Below are 23,930 nucleotides of genomic sequence, written 5' to 3'. Positions count from 1 at the left end.
GCCTTTAGTACTGTGATGTGCTCTTTCAGTTGGAATTGGGAGAGTTTCCACGTTACCCATGATGTCTGCAGTAAGTGTTTGGTTGCAAATCCTATTGGATCGCATGGATCAGTTGGAGCAATAGCTAGGAGCAATTAGGAATTTGTAGGTTGTGATGGATGACAGTTGCAGGGACAGAAATAAACTGAAGTTACAGTTAGGTAGATGGGTAACCTCCAGGAAAGTTAGGAAAGGGAGACAGGTAGTGCAGGAGTCTATGGTGGCTATTCCCATCTCAAGTATGCTGTTTGGAGAAGAAGGGGGTAATGGATGCTCTGGGGATGTAGCACTGGCAGCTAGGTTTCTGGTACGGAGACTGGCTCTAATGTAATGAGGGATGTGCCAGGTTCCAAGAGATCGATTGTGATAGGGGACACTAATTAGAGGCACGGACAGACTATTCTGCAGCCGACTGCAAGATGACAGAATGGTGTGTTGCCTGTCTGGAGCCAGGATCAAGGATATTTCAGAGATAGTATATTCTCCAAAGGAGAGTGGGACCAGCAGAAGGTCATTGTACACTTTGGAACTAACGACATAGGAACTGAAAAGAATGAGTTTCTGATGAGAGAGTATGGGAAGATAGACAAGAATTTTAAAAAGTAGGTCCTTGAGGGTAGTAATATCTAGATTACGTCCAGTGCCGCAAATTAGTGAGTAGGAATGGGAGGATCGAGCAGATGAAGGCATGGCTGAGGAGTTGGTGCAGGGAAGAAGGATTCACATTTTTGGATCATTGAAATCTCTTCTGGGTAGAAGTGACCTGTATAAGGAGAAGAGTGCACTGGAATTGGAAAGGGACCAATATATCAGCTAGAGCTGCGTGAGAGGATTTAAATAATAAAGCGGCATGCAGGGAAATAGTGAGGAAAGTGATCAGTGGTTGGGAAACAGTAAGTCAAACAGGGCATACAGGAACAAAGTAGAGAACGAAGTAAGGCGAATAAATTAAATTGCATTTATTTCAATGCAAAAGGCCTAACAAGTAAGGCAGATGGACTCTGGGCATGGTTAGGAACATGGGACTGTGATATCATAATTATGACAGATGTGGCTCAGGGATGGACGGAACTGACAGCTTAGTGTTCCAGGATACAGATGCTATAGGGAGGATAGAAAGGGGACGAGAGAGGAGAGGGAAATGGTGTTTTTTTAGATTCGGGATAACATGGCTGTATTTAGGGAAAATATTCCTGGGAATACATCCAGGGAAGTTATTTGGATGCAACTGAGAAATAAGAAAGGGATGACCAGAGTCTGGGACTGCCATAGTGTAAAGAATTTAGATGGAGAGAAATTTAAGTGTGTACAAGAAAATTTTCTGAATCGGCATATGAATGTATCTATTAGAGGAAGGTGCAAAACGTGACCTACTCTTGGGGAAACCAGGCAGGGCAAGTGAATGAGGTGTCAGTGGGGGAGCACTTTGGAGCAAGTGACCATAATTCTATTAGTTTTAAAATAATGATGGGAAAGGATAGTCTGGATCTAAAAGTTGAAGACTTAAATTTGACAATTGTGACAGTATCGGGAAAGAAGTTGATTGGGGGGTGTATGTTCGCTCGTAACAAGACGGCTGGAAAATGGGAAGCCTTCAAAAATGAGAGTCCAAAGACATTGTGCACCTCTTAGGGTGAAAAGCAAAGCTGGTAGGTGCAGGGAAAGGTGGATGACGAGAGAAATTAAGATTTTGGTTCAGGAAAAGGAGGAAGGTGTAGACAGCAGAGATTGAGTGAATCCCTGGCGGAGTATAAGGGCAGTAGGAGTATACTTAAGAGGGAAATCAGGAGTGCAAAAAGGGGACATGAAATAGCTTTGGCAAATACAATTAAGGAGAATCCAAAGGGATTTTACAAATACATTATTGAAAAAATACGGCCCTTCAAAGATCTGCAAGGGCAGCCTATGTGTGGAAGTGAAGAAATGGGTGAGATACTAAACAAATATTTTACATGAGTGTTTACTGTGGAGAAGAGCATGGAAGATACGGAATGCAGGGAAATAGGTAGTGGCATCTTGAAAAATGTCCATATTACACAGGTGGTGTTGCTGGATGTTGTAAAATGCATAAAGGTGGATAAATCCCCAGGACCTGATCAGATTAGATTAGATTACTTCCAGTGTGGAAACAGGCCCTTCGGCCCAACAAGTCCACACCGACCCGCCGAAGCGTAAACCTTACATTTACCCCTTTACCTAACACTGCGGGCAATTTAGCATGGCCGATTCACCTGACCTGCACATCTTTGGACTGTGGGAGGAAACCGGAGCACCCGGAAAAACCCACGCAGACACGGGGAGAATGTGCAAACTCCACGCAGTCAGTCGCCTGAGTCTGGAATTGAACCCGGGTCTCTGGCGCTGTGAGGCAGCAGTGCTAACCACTGTCCCACCGTGCCGCCCTACAACTCTGTGGGAAGCTAGAGAAGTGATTGCTGGGCCTCTTGCTGAGATATTTGTATCATCAATAGTCGCAGGTGAGGTGCTGGAAGACTTGATGTTGCCTAACGTGGTGCCACTTTTTAAGAAGGGTGGTAGGGACAAGCCAGGGAACTATAGAACAGTGAGCCTGACATCAGTGGTTGGCAAGTTGTTGGAGGGAATCCTGAGGGACTGGATGTATATGTATTTGGAAAGACAAGGACTGATTAGGGATAGTCAACATGGTTTTGTGCATGGGAAATCATGTCTCTCATATTTGATTGAATTTTTGAAGAAGTAACAAAGAGGGCAGAGCGGTAGATGTGATCTATGTGGACTTCAGTAAGGCGTTCGACAAGGTTCCCCATGGTAGGCTGATTAGCAAGATTAGGTCTCATGGAATACAGGAAGAACTAGCCATTTGGATACAGAAGACAGAGGGTGGTGGTGGAGGGTTGTTTTTCAGACTGGAGGCCTATGACCAATGGAGCGCCACAAGGATTGGTGCTGGGTCCTCTACTTTTTGTCATTTACATAAATGATTTGGATGCGAGCATCAGAGGTACATTTAGTAAGTTTGCAGATGACGCCAAAATTGGAGGTGTAGTGGACAGTGAAGAAGGTTACCTAAGATTTCAACAGGATCTTGACCAGATGGGCCAATGGGCAGAGAAGTGGCAGATAGAGTTTAATTCAGATAAATGCGATGTGCTGCATTTTGGGAAAGCGAGTCTTAGCAGGACTTATACACCTTAATGGTAAGGTCCTAGGGAGTGTTGCTGAACAAAGAGACCTTGGAGTGCAGGTTCATAGCTCCTTGAAAGTGGAGTCGCAGGTAGATAGGATAGTGAAGAAGGCATTTGGTATGCTTTCCTTTATTGGTCAAAGTATTGAGTACAGGAGTTGGGAGGTCATGTTGCGGCTGTACAGGACATTGGTTAGGCCACTGTTGGAATATTGCGTGCAATTCTGGTCTCCTCCTTCCTATCATAAAGATGTTATGAAACTTGAGAGGGTTCAGAAAAGATTTACAAGGAAGTTGCCAGGGTTGTAGGATTTGAGCTATAAGGAAAGGCTGAACAGGCTGGGACTGTTTTCCCTGGAGCATCAGAGGCTGAGGGGTGACCTTATAGAGGTTTACAAAATTATGAAGGGCATGGATAGGGTAAATAGACAAAGTCTTTTCCCTGGAGTCGGTGAGTCCAGAACTAGATGGCATAGGTTTAGGGTGAGAGGGGAAAGATACCTAAGGGGCAACTTTTTCATGCAGAGGGTGGTACGTATATGGAATGAGCTGACAGAGGAAGTGGTGGAGGCTGATACAATTGCAACATTTAGAAGGCATTTGGATGGGTCTATGAATAGGAAGGGTTTGGAGGGATATGGGCCGGGTGTGGCACGTGGGACTAGATTGGGTTGGGATATCTGGTCGGCATGGACGGGTTGGACTGAAGGGTCTGTTTCCGTGCTGTACATCTCTGACTCTAAATCCCCAGGACCTGATCAGGTGTACCATAGAACTCTGTGGGAAGCTAGGGAAGTGATTGCTGGACTCCTTTGTATCATTGATATTCACAGTTGAGGTGCTGGAAGATGAAGGTTGGCTAACATGATGCCATTATTTAAGAAAGGTGGTAAGGAAAAATCGGGGAACTATAGATTAATGAGCTTGACATCAGTAGTGGGCAATTTGTTGAATCCTGAGGGGTAGGATTAACATGTATTTCGTTTAAGTTTTTAAAAAAACAGTTGTACAATGAAAGAGGAGTGGCCAGTTCTCCCGGTTCAGCTTTACTTTAGCTTGGTTGAGTTTTGGTACAGTAGTCTTTCAAAGCTGGTGGACCCAAAGAAGCAGGTCCAGGCTGGAACTCTGTGTCTCTCATGCACTCTTTTGCAAGACCCTGTTGATTTGACCTTTTTGTGCCAAAGGGTGTGTATGGGGATTGTTGCAGGTATTTGGAACAGCATCATTAAATTGGGATGATCTGTTGGGTTTTTGCAGAGATTAAGTTATTCTGTATTCTGTTCTCATTTATATTTCATTCGGTAATCTGTAAATAAATTGTTTTGTTTAAAAGAAAGTGGTTTGATCAACTGTATCCCTCTTGGAATATCCGCGTTACACCTGCCTAAAACAACGGGCAAAGTTAGGGTCTGGGCTACTTTGAAATGTTTTGAGGGGGTTTGGCCTGGTCTGTAACTTTGGAAAAGCAAGGACTGATGAGGGATAGTTAACATGGATTTGTGTGTGGGAAGTCGTGTTTCATGAACTTGATTGAGGTTTTTGAAAAAGTAACAAAGAAGATTGAGGGCAGAGAGGTGGAAGTGATCTGTATGGACTTCATAAGGAGTTCAACAAGATTACTTATGATCTGGTTCGCAACGTTAGATCATATGGAATACAAGGAGAATAATCATTTGAATACAGAACTGGCTCAAAGGTAGAAAACAGGATGGTAGTGGAGGGTTGTTTTTCAGACTAGTCGTATGAACAACAGTGTGGTGCAAGGATTGGTGCCGGGTTCACAGCTTTTCATCATTTGTACAAATGATTTGAATGTGACCGTAAGAGGTATGATTAGTAAGTTTGCAGATGCCACCAAAATTGGAGGTGTAGTGGACAGCAAAGAAGGTTGCCTCAAAGTGCAAGGGATCTAGATCAAATCAGTTAATGGGCCTAGGAGTGGCAGATGGAGTTTAATAAATGTGAGGTGCTGCATTTTGGAAAGGCAAATCAGGGTAGAGTGTATACACTTAATGGGAAGGTCCTGGCGAGTGTTAATGAACCAAGAGACTTTGGAGTACAGGTTCATAATTCCTTCCAAGTAGAATCGCAGGTAGAAAGGATAGTGAAGAAGGATTTTGGTATGCTTTCCTTTTAGAGTATTGAGTACAGGAGTTGGGAGTTGTGGCTGTACAAGACATTGGTTAGGCCACTTTTGGAATAATGTGTGAAATTCTGGTCTCCCTCCAAAGGAAGGAGATTGTGAAACTTGAAAGGATTCAGAAAAGATTTATAAGGATTTTGCCAAGGTTAGAGGGTTTGAGCTTTAGGGAGAGACAGAATAGGCTGAGGGGAAGGATATAAGGGCAACCTTTTCACACCGAGAGTAGTGCATGTATGGAGTGAGCTACCAGAGGAACTGGTGGAGGTTGGTACAGTTACAACATTTAAAAGGCACCTGGATGGGTATATGAATAGGAAGGGTTGAGAGGGATATGGGCTAAATGTTGGCAACTGAGACTAGATTTGTTTAAGATATCTGGTCGGCATGGATGAGTTGAACTGAAGGGTCTGTTTCCATGCTGTATGACTCTATGCCTCTGTAACTCTTAAACACCCAAGCACTTCACTATCCAGGAACTGGTCAAAGAGCTGTTGTCAGGTTGATGGCATCCACAACTGGTCGCACTCTAAACAAAGAACTGTGAATGCTGGAAATCAAAATCAAACAAAAATTGCTGGAAAAACTCAGCAGGTTTGGTATCATCAGTGGAGAGAAAACAGTTAACGTTTTGGGTCCAGCTCTAAAGGGGGTCACGACCTGCTGAGTAATCTATTGCCAGCTGGCAATCATTGCTCACGAACCCCAAAGTTTTGCTGTCTGTCCTCTTCCACTGCTTAAACAAGTCTCCTGATATGGCTCATAATGAGTTCCTGTAGCTTTTTTTAAAGATGTGCAACAGTTCCTTTCGCAGCTCCTGGATATTAAAAGTTGTTTCCTATTTCAGTCGATGAAAAATACAGAAGAATTTTTAAAAATGCAGCCTTTACAGTATTCACCTGTTGGTTTTCATTATGTAAAGATCAAGAGTTAGCCCCAGGAAGCTACATTCAAATAGCAACTGATCTGCTATTGTGTCTTATCAGCATACAAGGGGAGAAACTTTGGTGAAAGTTTGAAACTCCAGACTTCTGTTGGCTCTGCAGACTGGTGGCCCAGTAATGGTGTTAAAGACACAGATACCTGTCCCTGACTGAAAACTCCATTGCACAACTGGAAGATGATCTGGTTGACAGACTCCTCTCAGCAGCATTTACCTAGGTCAAAGATTCTGGAATTTCTAGCCAGAGGTATCGATGTACATGTCATCTGGAGAGATGAAAGCAGAATGTGTTTGTGGTGTGATTTATTGATAATAGGCCTCTGTAGGGTAGTCACCAATGTTCTCACCGTTGAGAGAGAAACTCACAGTTCTAGTCTGAACCTGAGATTGGGACTTGAGTAGGCAGAGCAGGAAAGATGTTTTTGATAGAGTGACACATGTCAAGCTATAGCCTCTGGCTTCAGGCTAGTGGAAGGTTGCTACAGAAAGTTGCTGGAAGCATCTGATTTGTCTCCCTGATATGTCTGTCGACACAATGTTTTCTAAATCTAAGTAATTATCATAGTTAAGGAAATGGAAAAGTGGTTTAAGGAATATACTGTTTTTCTATACCAACCTGAGAGTGTGCCAGACTTGAGCAACAGTAAAGCAAAACCTGCATTGGCCAGAAGCTGAGGAGGGCAGTCAATATGGTACTCAATGTCTTAAAGCTTTAAAAATCATCAGCGGCTGGTGTTGATTGTGTTGGGTGAGGTGCAAAATGAGTCTAGAGCCAGTAGAAATTATTCATTTTCTGCAAGCACATAAATTCTTAAATTGTGATGAATTTCTGTGAAGATATTTTTGAGTTTGAATTGAGAATATGGGCCAGTTTATGATTACAAAATTACAGTTAGACCATTTTTTGAAAGCTTTGGAGCTCAAATCTCCTCAATTCAAAGACGAATCATAGCTGTCCTAGGCAGTACAGAGTAGATTCATATGATAATTTAGGGGAATGTCTTGAGAGTTGATCAATGTAAATATTGGTGTTTTCTCTTGCGGATACAAACTTGGCAGAGTATTAGCAAACCATAATGGACAATGAATAATTTTCCTGCTGGTGGAAGGTTTGTAGTGGAATTCCGTAGGTCCATATTAGGAACTTTGCTATATCTTCTTGTGAGGTGGACCATTTCCATTTCATCTAGATGATACAAAATGTAGAAGCATTGTGAACTGAGAGAAGTATACAACTTCAGGTTGGAGGAGTGGGCAGATAAAGTTCAATGCAGAGATGTCTGACTGACCATTTAATGATGAGATATATAAAACTTGAGGGGCACAGCATAGATGAGAAGGAGCTTTTTCCTTTTGTGGAGAGATCAATGACCAATTAGCATACCTTTAAGGTAAGGAACAGGAGATTTAGAAGGGATGTGAGGATTTTTTTATTTACCATGAGGCCGTAGGGGACCTGGAACTGATTGCCTGTAAATGTAGTAGAGTCAGAAATCTTATACCATTTAAATAACATTTAGATGAGCACTTGTGACACTAGGGCATACAAGGCTATCGGACAAATGGTCCAAGATGGGGTTAGAATAGTTGGGTTGTTGCTTTTGACTGACACAGTCTCAATGGGCCAAAGGACATTTTTCTAAGCTGTAGACTTTTTTGATTGTGTGAGGTGATGCATTTTGGTAGGAAGAAATAAATTGACAATATAAAATATGGAATGCAGTTTTAAAGGTGTGCAGGTGCAGAGGGATATGGACAGTTGATGATAAAATCAAACCGTATTCACGTTTATTAATAGGGACATAGAACACAAGAGCAAGGAGGTCATGTTGAACTTGTGTAAGACACTTGTTAGACCTCAGCTTGATCATTGTGTGCAATTCTGGGTGCCACAGTATGGAAAGGATGTGAATGCATTGGAGACAGTTCAGAAATCATTTACAACAATGATTCCAGGGATGAGAAATTTCAGCTATGAGAACAGATTGAAGGTGTTTGGAAAGTTCTTCTTGGAGAGAGTAAAAGTGGAGATTTGATAGAAATGCTCAAAATTCTGAGGGTCTGGATAAAATAAATGAGGAGAAGCTGACGCCACATGCAAAAGGATAAGAATGAGAGAATAAAGCTTTAAATTGATTTACAAAGACAATACCTGTTCACACAACCTTTGAGACTGGGATACCTGGTGAATGTTTGCTGTACTGCCTCCAGTGCCAATATTGCCTGCCTTATTTATGCATTCCAGTGTGGTCTCACCGAAACTCTGCACAGTTATACCAAAACCTCTAGTCTCCATACAATAAAGGTCAACAAACTATTTGTTTTCCCCAATTGCTTGCTATGTCTGCATATCTTTGGATAGAGTTTGCATGTTCCCCCCCCATGTCTGCGTGGGTTTCCTCCCACAGTCCAAAGACGTGCAGGTTAGGTGAATTGGCCATGTTAAATTGCCTATAGTGTTAGGTGCATTAACCAGGGGTAAATTCAGGGTAGGGGAATTGGGCTGGGTGGGTTACTGATCGGAGGGTCGCTGTGGGCTTGTTGGGCTGACGGGCTTGTTTCCATACTGTAGGGAATCTAGTCTAATCTAATCTGACATATATGCATTTCTATTCACCGATCAAAGTGAATACTTCACACTTTGCCACATGATTACTCAAAATGCCCACCTCTCTAACTTGTCTACATATCTTTGCAACCCCTCTGAATTATCCTTGCAGCTTCTAGCTAGTTTAAATATAAGGAAATTAATTACATGACTTTTTTCCACCGTCATTAATAGAAGTCTTAAATAACTGAGGTCTAAACACTGATTCTTGAAGCACTCTAGAAGTCATAGCCTGCCAGCTTGAAAATGTTCTGTTTATGTGTTGCTGGAAAAGTGTAGCAGGTCAGGCAGCATCCAGGGAACAGGAGAATCGACGTTTCGGGCATAAGCCCTTCTTCAGGAAGAAGGGCATATGCCCGAAACGTCGATTCTCCTGTTCCCTGGATGCTGCCTGACCTGCTGTGCTTTTCCAGCAACACGTTTTCAGCTCTGATCTCCAGCATCTGCAGACCTCACTTTCTCCTCAATGTTCTGTTTATGCCTACTCCACCAATCCTCTGTTCAGCCTAATATTATTACACTGAACTCCATTACCTTGCCTATTAAGGTTCTGTACCTTTTAATGGCTTTTTTTGGAAATCCAGGCACACAACAACATCTGGTTCCTGCATCAACCTTGATAATTGCATCAAACCATTCTCCATTTGTCAAAACTAGATTTCCCTTTTTTGTAAAACCATTTTGAATTATTTTAATCACTATTAGAATTTGGTGCATGTCTAATTAACTGCAAACTTATGAACCCAGCTGACAATTGTGCCAGACAAGTTGGAGTCCAGAGTGTAAGCCTGACAGACCATAAATTTTATTTTGCAACTTGGTTACTGTTGTAGTTATGCACTGAACATATTCACAAGAGACTTTTCGAAAAGGAAAAAAATCTACTTTATGCGACACGAGAAAAATTCAACCCTTTTAGACTCAACAGCCTTGGAGATGTGCAAACCTTAATGAAGGGCTACCCTGTTTCCACTTTAAACTACCTTGTTCACTTGCGCAGTGTACTTTGTTTATTTCAGGAACACCTCTGAATTCACTCATTCACTAGTTAATGTTTCTTTTTGAGACCCTTGAACTGCTAAAGCAACTCACTCACTTCTGAACATGGATCCCTGAAACTTAATCTCCTCTTCCACAACCTTCTGTTTGTCTCCTTTTTTTTTTCTAAAGTACTGAACAATTTGCCTAAAAGATTCTGTTAAAAGCCTTATTTAAATGCATTTGAATACCTTTCAAGACAGCACAGACTACTTTCTGAACTCGAATTGAAAAATGTGGTGCTGGTAAAGCACAGCAGATCAGGCAGAATCCGAGCAGCAGAAAAGTCGACGTTTCAGGCATGTCTCCAGCATCTGCGGCCCTCACTTTCTCTCTTACTTTCAGAACTCTCCAATCGATATAGAAGCACAAAACAACCTTAAAGCCACATGTGGTCCCATCCACATTCAAACCTAAGTTTCCAAATAAGAACAAACCTTCAATCAAACTGCACTCATTGGTTCGAAACTTCACCTGCTTCATGGCTGGCTTGGTGTCCTTTCATGTAGCCTCAGTCTGTTTCTATCTGCCCACCAGGTTTGATATCCAAATCTCTGGTTCACTTTGTTTCCTGAGAAGCAGGGTGGGTCAATTTCATTGCAGTTTTTCTCTTTCTAGTTTTCATTTTCAGTTTCTGTTTTCAGTTAGGTCATGTATCGATATTCTCTACCTGATGTTTCGTAGCTATGTTGTAATCTTTTAATTGCACAACCTCCAGCCTTTTTACATTTTATTGACCCGGTTTCTACTGTTTTTAAACAAGTTTGTTGTTATAGTTTTCTTATTAGAGTCCAAGTTTTTCTGTGACAACTGATGTCAGGCTAAAACTGGCTGGCAGTTGCATGTGGTTTTTTTTCCCCTCTCCTCTTCCTTTGTTGAAAAGCAGAGTTACATTTGCCAGTTGCCAACCTGATCAAACCATTCCTGAATCTTTTTGGAGAATCGTAGTTGATGTCTCCATTATTTGGTTTTCAGATTCCATCAGGCCCAGAGATTTCCTTTTTCTAGCTCCTTTTGTTTGTCCAATACTTTGGAGCTTCTAATTAATCACCTTCTCTGTTCCTGTAACATTGTAATCTGCATTCTTTTCCATTATTCTAATGTACTTGTGTAAGGTATGAATTGTCTGGTTAACGTACAAAAAAAATGTAAAGACAACATTTCTTCATCATCTCTGCTATACCATCACACCCCATAATGATTTCTCCTGTCCCTGTTTCAAATGTTTCCTTTGTATTTCCTTTTTTAAGAAAATTTACTTTTATGGTTAGTTTACTTATTCTATTTTCTCCCTTTTTTAGCATTTTAGTGACCTTTGATTTTAAAGCACTCCTAATCCTCATTGCTATTTTCCTTTTGTCATGTTATACTCAACATTGGTTCTGCAGTTACCACAGTTGTTCTTGTTGTAAAATGGGAAAAGGCATCTAATCCAACTGCTCGCTTTGCCTTTAAGTTGTGCCAAAACAGAATAATAGAGGAATTCAGCCTTATTTTCAGGCAGTGTTGCGGGTGCTGAGCCCATAACGGCATTTGTGGAGGTATGGATGAATGAGTGGGGGAAAATAGTGTGAATGACAAAGCAAAAAAAAGGGGCTATACAAAAAATCCTCTTGGTTATTGAGTGATGTATAGAATATTCTTAGCACTTGTAAACGTTAGGCTAGACCTGCTTTCTAATACTTTCAATTTTACCTTTATGTATTTTTTCTGCTTTCTTTTACAGATCAGTGTCCAACCAGCTGCTGCTACTATCCCGTGAATCAGTAACAAATCCCCAAACTGATGGGGACCACACAGAAGATAACCAAGCAATGACTAAAAAAGAGTTGCAGGGTAATTTTGCTTTCAGATATAATTTCCGTGTCATATGATTAAAAATTCAACTTTAAATCTACTTGAACACAAAACATAACATGCAAATTAGGTAATTTTAGTAGAAAACATGTATGATCAGTATTCATTCTAAATACTTTTAGATAGGGAGAGTAAGTAATGTAGGGTGGTTAATGTTGTCTGAATTGTTTCTTACTCACATTGCGTGTGGAGCACTTGCAATGTGTTTGTGTATTAAATTGAGCAAAATCTCGATCTTCACCTCCAATTTGAAATTAATTCAGAGCACCTCTAACTCATTAAAAGATCTATTAACTCTGTTTCTTACCCTCCTTTTTCTTTCTCCACTTGCCTTTCTCTTCTCTCCCATTAGCTCTCTCAATCAATCTCCCTACACCTTTCCTGATGTCCATGTATATAGTGTAAGTATCAAGTACCTGCTCTTTTAGTGCAGTGGTTGTAACAAGCTAACAATCATAGTTGGCCTTGCCATCCCTGAATAGCAGAGAGGAAATTCATTGAGTTCTATTCTGGTATAATGATGTTTTACACCTATGGAAATGTGCTGAAAAATGTGTTGCTGGAAAAGCGCAGCAGGTCAGGCAGCATCCAAGGAGCAGGAGAATCGACGTTTCGGGTATAAGCCCTTCTTCAGGAAATGTGTCCCCTATGGGCATGTAATGAGAAGGCTGGGTGAATCCTGTATGGCTGCGATACCCTTTATGGTTCCAGTGCCTGCTAAAACCAGCCTCGTGTAGAATAATGGTTTGGTAAGTTGAAGAGCTGACATCTTCAGGAGGGGAATAAAATGGAACAAAAAGTATTTTTGGTAAGTTTTAGGTGAACTCTGAAATTTGATCAAATAGTATTAAGAGATTACAAGCTTGTTAAGAAATAATAGCAAAGTACCATTTTTTTTTTAAAAAAACTCCAGATTAAAATAGTAGAGTGGAGTTGGAGACAAAAGCTTGAAATTTCAACTGATCTGATTCTTGTGGCAGATTTGGGTGGGAATCAGCAGTTAGAGAGAGCAACGCTGGACAGTTGTGACAGATCATTAGTGGGAAATAATGGCGAAGACTGTTCAGATTACTCCAGCTCATCCAAGAACACAGACACAGGGTACAGCTATGATGCTAGCACAGAGAGTGAGGCAGATGACTACATACCGCTGGAGGAGGTTTCACGGAGGACTAAGAGAAAAATAGAGGAGGCATATACAGACCTAGGTAAAACTTTCTTTTTGAGGTTATACTATGCACTAATAATACTGTGGCAGTTCTCCCTTCCCCTCTTTCTCTCACCATTTCCTGTAGAAATGTTGCACGTGATCCATGTGCAACTTTTTGGAGCATAGTACTTTTGGAAGTAGGAGTAGGCTTTTTGGTCGTTCTAGTGTAGTCTGCCATTGAATAAGATCGTGGCTGATTTGGTTATGATCTAAGCTCCTTTCATCTGTCAGTACCCATAACCCTCAACTTTTTGCCAAAAATCAACCTAACACGGCCTTGAATAAATTGAATGATCAGCCTGCTACCTTCTGGAGAAGAGAATTTGACGTTCAGATGACTGTCTTACGCGCGCTTGCTCTTTTTCCCTAGGTTTAGTCTCCCCACACATTTCCTCCTGGTAACTACCCTGTACAACCCCCTTAGATCATCTTCTGTTTTGATAAGATCATCTCTCATTTTAAACTCCATTAGATATAGCCTCAAACTGTTTGGCCCCTCTTTGCAGGCTTTGCATTCCCGAAATGGGTTATGTTAGCCTTCTCTAATTAGCATCTGAAGCAATTATATCTTTTTCAAATAAGGAAAATAAGCACGACAGTTATATGAATGTGGTCTCACCAAAGCATTGCAAAAATTTTCCACTTTTTTAAATTCCAAATCCCTTGTAATAAAAGTCCATTTTCAACTTGCATTCCTGATCACATACTGTACCTTTTACTAACCTTTTGGACACTCTGATCCCTCTATCTCGATTCTGCAATCTCTTTGTATTTGAATAATGTACTGTTTTTCTCCTCTTCCTGACAATGAGTTCATCTTTGTCCATGTTGTGCTCCATCTGTCATGTTTTTGCCCACTCATTTAACCTGTCTATAACCCCTTTACCTCTTGGCAGTTTAAGACTTTTTACCTATCTTAGTGTCATTGGCAAATTTAGTCACCTTACTTGCATTCATCCAAGTCATTGATATGTATTGTAATAGTTGAGGATTCAGCATTGATTTCTGTGGCAGTCTTGAGGTTACAGCTTGCCTATCCTGAAAATACCCATGTATTCCTTCTCTGCTTTCTGTTAGCCAGTTAATCCAAACCAAGCTCCCTCTCCCCCACCCTTAGCCGTTTGGTTTCAATGGGTGTACTAATCTTTGTGGCACCTTTACCAGGTTCATTCTGGAAATCGAAGTACTCCCACTAGTTCTCCTTTGTCAGTTGTGAATATAACTTGTCAAAAGGGTGGTGCGGTGGCTCAATGGTTACCACTGCTGCCTCACAGCTCCAGAGACCCTGGTTCGATACCAACTGCTGGCCACTCAGTGTGGAGTTTGCACATATTCCCATGTCTGCATGGGTATCTGCTGAGTGCTTTGATTTCCTCCCACAGTCCAAAGATGTGCAGGTTAGGTCAATTGGCCAAACTAAATTGACTATAGTGTGTAGGCTAGGTGGGGTTAGCCAGATGGAATGTAGGGGCTCGGTCTGGGTGAGCGTTCTTCAGAGGGTCAGTGTGGATTCGATGGGCTGAATGGCCTGCCTCCACAGCGTAGGGTTTCTTAGAAAAAATCTATTGCATTAGTTAACACACTTCTTCCCTTTCATAACTGCTTGTTAGCTTTGCTTGATGACATGGTGGATTTCTGAGTAACCTGCACATACTCAATAATGGATTCTAGCACTTACTGTATGATAGACCAAATGGCCTATAGTTTTCTGCATTTTTGCCTCCTATCTTGAATAAAGGTGTTGCATTTGCTATTTTCCAAATACTAGGATCTTTCCAAAATTTGGATAAATTTTGGATGATTATAACCGATGTTTCTAGTGTTAATTGTTCTGTCTTTTTAAGATCCTGAGATGCTGGCCGTCTTGTCAGCCTTTGGGTCCATGTTTTGTTTTATGTTCATTCTTCCTTATGTTGTCTTGATTTTCAGTTATCTTTAGGAAGTTTACAAAGTCATCATCATGAAGACGGAAAATTCCTATTTAAAAACCTCTATTTCCATTATCAAATTATTTTTTTCCTATCTAAATACCTATAAAAAGAGTATCCATTTTATATTGCTGACAAGCTTTTTCTAATATCTACCTCTATTCTCTTTTTTAGATTAGATTACTTAGTGTGGAAACAGGCCCTTCGGCCCAACAAGTCCACACCGACCCGAAGCGCAACCCACCAGACCCATTCCCCTACATTTACTCCTTCACATAATACTACAGGCAATTTAGCATGGCCAACTCACCTAACCTGCACATATTTGGACTGTGGGAGGAAACCAGGGCACCCGGAGGAAACCCACGCAGACACGGGGAGAATGTGCAAACTCCACACAGTCAGTCGCCTGAGGTGGGAATTGAACCCGGGTCTCTGGCGCTGTGAGGCAGCAGTGCTAACCACTGTGCCACCGTGCTGCCCACTTTTTGTGATTCTTGAAGTTAATCCAGTCCTCTGATCTTCTAATGCTTTTAGTATTACATTGAAAATTTAATCTACAGACTTTAAGTTCCTTGTTTAGCCATGGATAATGCATGTTCTCAAACAACTCTTTGAAAGTCTGCCACTGTACTATCCTACCTTTATAATCTAGTTTCTCAGTTCATCTTAGCCAGCTCTGCTTTCATACCTTAATGGTCATCTTCATTTAGTTCTAAAACACCAGTTTTGGCCCTCCACTTTTCTATTCAAACTAAACATTCAATTCTATTGTGTTTGTGATTGTCACCAAGAAGCTCCTTTCATGTGAAGTTATTGATTGATCTTGTCTCCTTGCATATTACCAAGTCTAAAATAGCCAAAACCAGGAAGCAGGCAATGTAACATGCTGTCCTAAGAAACATTTTGCAACTCTTTTCACTTCTACCAATCTAAAGGCAAGGTGACTTTGTCTGCATGACCCTTTTTTATGTGCCTGATTTACTTCCTGTATGCCCCTTCCTATGTGTAAGTGTTAGGGATCTATAAATTATACCCAAAGGTGGTTTCTTACCTCTTATTATTTTCTATCTGTAACCAGACTAAGGTCATCCTCGGTATTAAAGTAACACCGTTCTTAATTAACAGAGCTACTCTGGCACCTTTTTTCTAGCTTTCTGCCTTTCCAATAGGTTAAATGTCCTTCAATATTAAGATCCCATTCTTGGTCACCATTCAACCATGTCTCCATAATATCTGTGTGTGCAACAGGAATGCATCCCTTTTTTTTATTAAAAATACTTGTATGCATTCAGATCCAGGGCCTTAAATGGTTTGAAGAAAAATTTTTGCAATTTCTAGTCCTTTCTGCTGATGCACTCCAAAGGACTGTCAGTTTTCTCACTCACTGTCACACTCTGGTAATCGTCATTTAAATTATTGCCCTTTGTATTATTTCTTTTTCCCCTTTACTATATCCTATCTCCTGTGATCTCCCATGCCCCCACACCTTTTTGGTTTTAATGACCTCCCTGCCACGCTGATTGTATAAGCTTGACAAAACACTACCCCAGCAATAGTACAGCTCTCCTTTTTTGAGCCAGGCCTTCAGTCTTGTCTTTCTTTGACAATTTGTTTGTGGCTTAAGTAACAATCAGAAATTGGATGTTTGATAACTAAGTTCATAATTAATTATGTTAAAGCTTCCTTATCTGAAGAAATTGCACAAACGTCCTCTGATGGGCAGGACAAGTCTCCTGAAAAACCCAAGCAGAAGAAGAATCGTTGTTTTACTTGCCGGAAAAAAGTAGGACTGACAGGTCAGTATTGTCTGCTGGACTGGATTCAGTGTGTAGGATGTGTACATGTAGAATAGATAAGAGTATCTGATTGGGCATGTTTTGGTGCTGGAATGCTGATTGCTTTACTGCTGATTTGAAATTTTCATTGGTCTAATTTACCATCTTATTAACTTACTGTTATATGTCTACTTTAAGTTGGCATTAAGTCACTACCTCGGCTATAACTTTATTTAGAATTTTTTTAAACTTCTGTCATGGTGATTAATTGTGGCCTGTGTGTCAGCCAGTGGAGCAAGATAGGAATTTGTTACTTTGTTAATGCTACTGATAGCATTTGACCAGGTAATGGAATAGCCTAATGTTCTGTCATCCCCACTGGCTGATCCTTGCGTGAATTGAGTTTCTTAAAATTATACATTTGCTATCAATCCATGGCTCTGTTTGTTGATGCACCAATTCTGTTTGGCATACTATAACCTTGAAGTTGTAGAATGACTTGATAAACAATGTGTTTGGATATGTGCACTGTGAACTTGCATGGAAATAATACTGTATTACATGAAGTTATTTAATTGTCATTTCTTGACTGTTTTACACTCCAGTGTTAACAAGGAAATCAAAGAAAACCACAACCTCTTCTCCAGCATAAGAGAAGGGCTCATCAATTTCCTTTGTAATATTGAGGTTGTCCATACAGCTATCCCTGCCTGCTTCCTTGTCTATCTTCACTTTTATCCAGAGACTTTTTATGAAGATCTATGTCTGCCCCCTCAACTTTTCTTACTTGCAATCTCCTAGCACAATGTTTCTGATGCCCCAATGTCTGTCTGTTTTGGGCAGATTATTTCTCTTTTCTGACCTACAAAATTCAGGTGACCCTAGTCAAAGTGCATACTGCTGTATGACTGCTGCTATGCATTGTTGCACCTTGCCTGCCATGGCTTCATAGTTGCCTGTATTATAACTCTTTTGGTTCAATATTGTCTCCACCCTATCTTGATTTTTATTCTTGCATGTTCCAAGAGAGTTGGTAATTCTTGAGGGGAGCTTTTACAACAATGTTGAGGGTGTATAATTCTGTATGTAATTTGTGTTATAACTGCCCTGGGAATATTTGATGATGTGGTTTTCTCTGTACTTCAAATTACTTAGTTTGAGGATCCAAAGAAAGATGACCGGGGAGAAATTAGTGAGTGAAAAAAAATCAAGAAATATAAAAACAGACAATAAAGCCTGCACACTTATTTAGAAAAGGAAAATTTGCTAAAGCAAGTAATTGTCCCTTAGAAGGCGAGAAATGAGGAAATCGTGTAATATGAGAGACTGTCGGGGGCTTTGAACAAGTGAAAATGAGGCAAAAGAGAAACTTGACACAATCAATATCATTGGAGGGAATGTCATGGGAAAGCTAGAGCTAAAGACTGACAAATGCCTCCTCAAGAAAGGAGGGAGGCAGAAAACAGGAAATCATAGTCCTTTATTGTTTGTCATTTAAATAAATGATTTCGGTGAGAATATAGGAGGCATGGTTAGTAATTTGCAGATGACATTAAAATTGGTGTAGTGGACAGTGAAGAAGGTTATCTAAGAGTGCGATGGGATCTTGACCAACTGGGCCAGTGAGCTGAGGAATGACAGAATTTAATAGATAAATATGAGGTATTGCATTTTCATAAGACAAACCAGGGCAGCGCTTGTGCAGTTAATGATAGAGCCCTGGAAAGTTCCAACCTATCTTTATATCATCAGCAAATTTAGCAACAATACATTCAACTCCTTCATCTAAGTCACTGATATATCCCTTTACTGTCTCTTTGTATCCTCCTCACAACTTACTTCCTCACTTAGTTATGTATCATCAAAAGATATAGCTGCAAGATAGTCCCATCATTCATGTCATTTTCATACAGAGACCTAGGGGTGCAGGCACATGGGATGCCGACCTTCATGGAGCTATTTCACCAGCACCAAGTCACCCTTAATTTAAACTTGCGTAGTACGTGACATGATCCAGTTAGCCCAGATCTGGCTCAGTGTGTGAACAGAACCTGTGACACTCCTGTTTATTTTATTTTTAATTTTTTCTTGTTTTTTCTTTTTTCCTTTTTCTTTTCTCCCCCACATTACCGCCTAACTGCGATGACACTCCTGTTTATCTGTCAGCCAGAACTCTGGGGCTGTTAACCTGGTCCAATCATTTTCTGAGATTCACCTAGCTGACCACCTACCAATCACAATACACAGAACTTTGAAACTAACATCACAGGTAGACTGGGTGGAGAAAAAGGCATTTGGCCTGTTGGCCTTCGTACGTCAGAGCACGAAGTATAGGAGTTGGGACTACATGATATGGCTGTACAAGATATTGGTAAGGCCACATTTGGAGTACTGCATATAATTCTTCTGGTTACCTTTTTATATGGGAAGAATGTTACTAAACTGGAAAGGATGTAGAAAAGATTTACAAGGATATTATTGAGATTGGAAGGCTTGAGTTGTAAGGAGAGGCTGGATAGGCTGGGATTTTTTTTTCCCCTGAAGCATAGGAACCTGAGGAGTGACCTTCAGAAATTTATAAAATCATGAGATAAGATGAATAGCCAAGGTCTTTTCTCTGGAACAGGGGAGTCCAAAACTAGAGGGCATATGTTTAAGCTGAGAGGGGAAAGCTGTAAAAGGGATCAAAGGGACAACTTTCTCTGTGGTGTGTGTTTGAAATGAGCTGCTGGAAGAAGTGGTAGAGACGAGTAAAGTTGTGACATTTTAAAATGTGTTTGTACAGTTATATGGGTAGGAAAGATTTAGCAGGATGTGGGCCAAATGCAGGCAAATGGAATGAGTTCAGTTTAGGAAACCTAGTTGGCTTGGACAAATTGGGCTGAAGAGTCCATTTCTGTGTTGTATAACTCTGCAGGCAGGTTTGTACAATATCTGTCACTAGGAGATACTAGAATACCTTATTTGAGATAAGGCATTTTGATCAGGCAGCATCAACATAGTTTTGTAATATGGAATTTATGCTTGACAGATGTTTTGGAGTTATATTTTTTGAGACTATAACAAGTTGGGTTTTTTTAAGTGGAGTGGGTTGATGCTATATTTGTTTGGTATTGTGAAAATTTCCTATGGATGTAAACACATGTTGCAGGTGATCTATTAGCATGGATTGAGGCCTGGCTAATAGGAAATAGTAAGGATAAAAAGGCCATTTTGAGTTGGCAGACTTTTAACTAACTAGTGGAGTATTAGAGGGACCTCATCTAATTAGAATCTGTATAAAAATGACATGAATGAAGGGGCTATCTTGCAGCCAAATCTTCTGATGATACATAACTAAGGAAGTAAGTTGTGAGGAGGATACAAAGAGACAGACAGTAAAGGAATATATCAATGACTTCGATGAAGGAGCTGAATGTATTGTTGCTAAATTTGCTGATGATACTAAGATAGGTTGGAAACTATTGTTTTGAAGACAAACATTAGCAAAGATATATAGACAGGTTGAATGAATTATAAGATGTGAAAATGTGAGGCTTTGCATTTGATGGGATGAATAGAAAAAGAGTGCAGAACTCAGTATATTTGGGTATCCTTGTACATGATTCGCAAGATGCCAGAATGCAAATGCAGTATTTAGGAAGGCATATGAGTGCTGCTATTAATTACAAAGAAGTAGAGTATAAAAGTAGGAAAGTTTTGTTACAGCTATATAAGGCATTGAGGCCAAGTGATCACAGTACACATTATTTAAGCCGGGATATATTTGCATTGGGAGCATGTTCAGTCGACGACTCCTTGATGTGAAGGATTTGCCTTTATTTGAAAAGGTTGAACGTTTGCTTATTAGAGCTTAGAGAAAATGGTGCTATCTGATTGATAAGTACAACATCCTGAAAGGACTCGACTCTAGATTCTGGGAGTGTGTTTCCTCTCCTTGATGTGTTTAGAGCTAGGAGGCACAGTTTAAAATAGGAGGTCTCCCATTTCAGCTGGAGCTTGGAAAGAATTTCTTAGTTATTTATGCAGTTCTCTTGAGAGAACAGTGGAGACTGGAGCATTTAGCATATTCAATAATGAGTTAGATAGATGTTTTATCGACAAAGGAGTCAAAGGCTTTTGTGGGGCAAGGAGGTGCAGATAGAAAATGGAATGAAGGCCACAATCAATCAGAGATGATCTTATCGATTTAGCAGAACAGGACCAAGGCACCCAAATTACCTACTTCTGTTCCTATTAATTTTTGTGTAGCACTTAGCATGACCCAGGACATTTCATAAATACAATTAACATTTTTAAAATTAAGAAACTTGAAGAATAAAATGTAATGAGGGAGAGAGGCAATATAGACCTTATAATCTTACAGTATCCGTGAAGTAACAGTGTCAGACATAAGGATTTGCTTTTCCAACTCTTAAATTTAAAGTGGATACATGTTCTAACTCTGTTTTTGTTTGCAGGATTTGATTGCAGATGTGGAAATTTGTTCTGTGGATTACATCGTTATTCTGATAAACACAGTTGTCCTTATGATTACAAAGCTGACGCTGCTGAAAAGATAAGGAAAGAAAATCCTGTTGTAGTTGGAGAGAAGATCCAGAAGATTTGAACTGCTACTTACATTAAATTTTTTCTTTTAAACCACGTGAACCTAATTAAACAGCGGAGAAGATAAGCTGAGCTTTGTAGTTCATTTTGGGAATTTGGAGCATTGTACTTACTTAGAACTTTAAATCATGCATGCCACGAACAATAGAATTTGAGAACAGAGTGAAATGTTCTTTTCACTTTTCTTTAAATATTGTGTTTGGAAAATTGCTGTTTAAGAACAAGTCCATTTGCAGCCATTTTAATCTTAGTTAATTATTGAGCTCATTTTTAAAAGAAAGTAGGTGTTGAAGGGCAGGGTTTTTCCATATTATGCATGTTTCAAATTTGCCTTTTCCTCCTTTTGTGAATGTGGCCTTTCTCAGTAGCATAACCTTCTTTCAAGACAGTGTCCCAAATGGGCCTATCAGTAACTACTCTAATCACTGATTTGTTCCAGTCATGAAAAGGGCCCGTGTGTTAGCATCATAGCTTGTTTGCTGCTCCATCTCATTACATATTTATGTACATAAATTATTATGGTTTATGAATTTTGCCCTGAATATATGCATCAATGCTGCACCATACATTTGGTCAGAAAATACAATAAGGCTTAACCCTAAACATAAATCAAATACCAGTTGATAATAGTGCTGTGTTTTAGTTTATTCACTGTCTTAATTTTGATTAAATAAAGTTATAAAGGAAAACTACTGATTGTTTGGCAAAACAACAAACAAAGAAAATCTGCAGTCGCAAATTCCAATCTGTGCCTTGAAATAAATATAGGCCTGTTGTTTGGTAGTACAGAATTTTAAATATTGCTGCAAAGAGAGACATATTGTCAAAGCTTTTTATTTCACACATCAGGACAAACATATGAATGTCAGTAAGTTTTGAGAAGATTTGTAGCTCAGATTGAGGTTCTGAATGTAGTTTTGCTCACTGAGCTGGAAGGTTCATTTTCAGACATTTCATCACCATACTAGTAACATCTTCAGTGAGCCTCCAGACAAAGCACTGCTGTTGATTCCTGCTTTCTGTGTTTGGGTTTCTTCTGGTTGGTGATGTGATTTTCTATGGTGAAGTCATTTCCTATGACATCACCAGAGAAAATCACATCACCAACCCAAACACAAATAGAAAGCAAGAATCATTAGCAGTGCTTCGTCTGGAAGCTCACTGAAGATGTTACCTAGTATGGTGACGAAACATCCGAAAATGAACCTTGCGGCTCAGCAAGCAAACCTATATCCATATGAATGTCAACTTGTATTCCAGGCAAAAAGGATGTTGCTTTATTTGGCAAGTCATTCCTGGCCATGACTGTAGGTGTCCCAGACTCATGGGTAATTCAAAGCAAGGCTTGGGAATATTCCCTTTCTCTGCAGAGAAATGGTCCCAATGCATAATGTATGTTACTTATAGCAGTCCTCAGGGAGCCATGTTGCACAGGGGAAAAGAAAAGGAATACATGTTCAAGCCTTGCCCATTTTAAATTATCTAGGGGCTTGGAGACCCTATCATTGCTTTCTCAGCCAATCAGAGTCAATTTGTCAGTCAATCAACATATGTTTCTCCTGCTGTCTGAATTGTTTTGACAATTTGACATTCTTGCAATTGTCCTGATGAGACAAATGTCTGAACAGCATGTCTTTTCTCAGCAATATATGCATATGGGACTTTGGTCGAAATATTCCTTTCATACACCCTGCCATCATCCATTTTCATGATGACGTTTCTAATTATTTTTGTATGTGAGTAAATTCACTAGTTACTAAACCCTACAGATTGTATCCAGTATAGAAACCATTATATGTAGTTTTTGACTTGTGTAACTAAGCTTTGCAAATGTGGACCAGTTCATAATGCTACTAAACCAACAATGAAGTGTATTTCATGTGGATACATATTCAAAGAGGATTGTATTTTAAAGTGTTCATGTTAGTTACTCTGAAACAATATTCTTTGCCAATTTTTTTGGTTTGGTGCTTATAGGGGGATTTGGTTTAAGCACTAGGGTTTAACTCCCTAATTCTTTATAATGCATTTTATGGCTTGTTGATTTAAACAATTATGGTCAAAAATAGAGCCTTATGATGTTCTTCCTGGAAATCTTGACATTGAGCACTTGGCTATGTCACACTTGTTTCGAGGGGACTGAATAAAAATATGAACTAAACATGTGCAATGTTGGAAAGAAGTAATGATGGTGGGAGTTTTTATTTCAGGTGATAATGTTGATTTGAAGTAGCAACAAAGTAAAACAACTTAAATAGCAAGTTGAAAGCAGCAGGCGTCTTTTCTTTATTTCCCACTGACACAGTCCTGTAAGTGGTCAGTAATGTTTAAGCATGATTCTGTAGTCAGCAATGGCTGGCTGTCTGTCTTATGACTCTGGAGGTTTAGATACAGTGACCTAGTCAAGTATATAACAGCCAAGCCCATTCTTGTTTGCTGCATCTATGTATATTTTGCAGCTGGAATAATGAGCAGGAACCTCAACCCACTCTTTCGTTCCTCCCTAAATTGAATACTTATTCTGATTCTAGCATCTCCAGAAATAATGTTGAATGACTTAGGAACATTTAGCAATTCAGCCTATGCCATCCTGAAGTAAAATCTTTAGAACAATA

At 39.9% G+C, this 23,930-nt stretch overlaps 1 protein-coding gene across 10 annotated transcripts in view; it reads left to right on the top strand.

Moving 5' to 3' along the window:
- Positions 1–21,382, top strand: part of zfand6 (zinc finger, AN1-type domain 6) — a 46,110-nt gene extending 24,728 nt beyond the window's left edge. For 8 of the 10 annotated variants that reach the window (XM_043677632.1, XM_043677631.1, XM_043677627.1 and 5 more), the window contains 3 exons: positions 11,661–11,770; positions 16,612–16,728; positions 21,168–21,382. In XM_043677632.1, the coding sequence (XP_043533567.1) occupies positions 11,661–11,770; positions 16,612–16,728; positions 21,168–21,316 (376 nt within the window). In that variant the 3' untranslated portion in view covers positions 21,317–21,382. Of the gene's footprint in view, positions 1–11,660; positions 11,771–16,611; positions 16,729–18,873; positions 19,540–21,167 lie in introns of those variants that run through there. The other 2 variants (XM_043677636.1, XM_043677635.1) reach the window with 2 other exon arrangements.
- Positions 21,383–23,930: the final 2,548 nt, after the last annotated feature.

This window comes from Chiloscyllium plagiosum, chromosome 36, assembly GCF_004010195.1.
Source record: "Chiloscyllium plagiosum isolate BGI_BamShark_2017 chromosome 36, ASM401019v2, whole genome shotgun sequence".
NCBI classification, from domain to species: Eukaryota; Metazoa; Chordata; class Chondrichthyes; order Orectolobiformes; family Hemiscylliidae; genus Chiloscyllium; species Chiloscyllium plagiosum.
The sequence above is the reverse complement of the archived record's forward strand: the minus strand, read 5'-3'. Positions and strand labels throughout refer to the sequence as shown.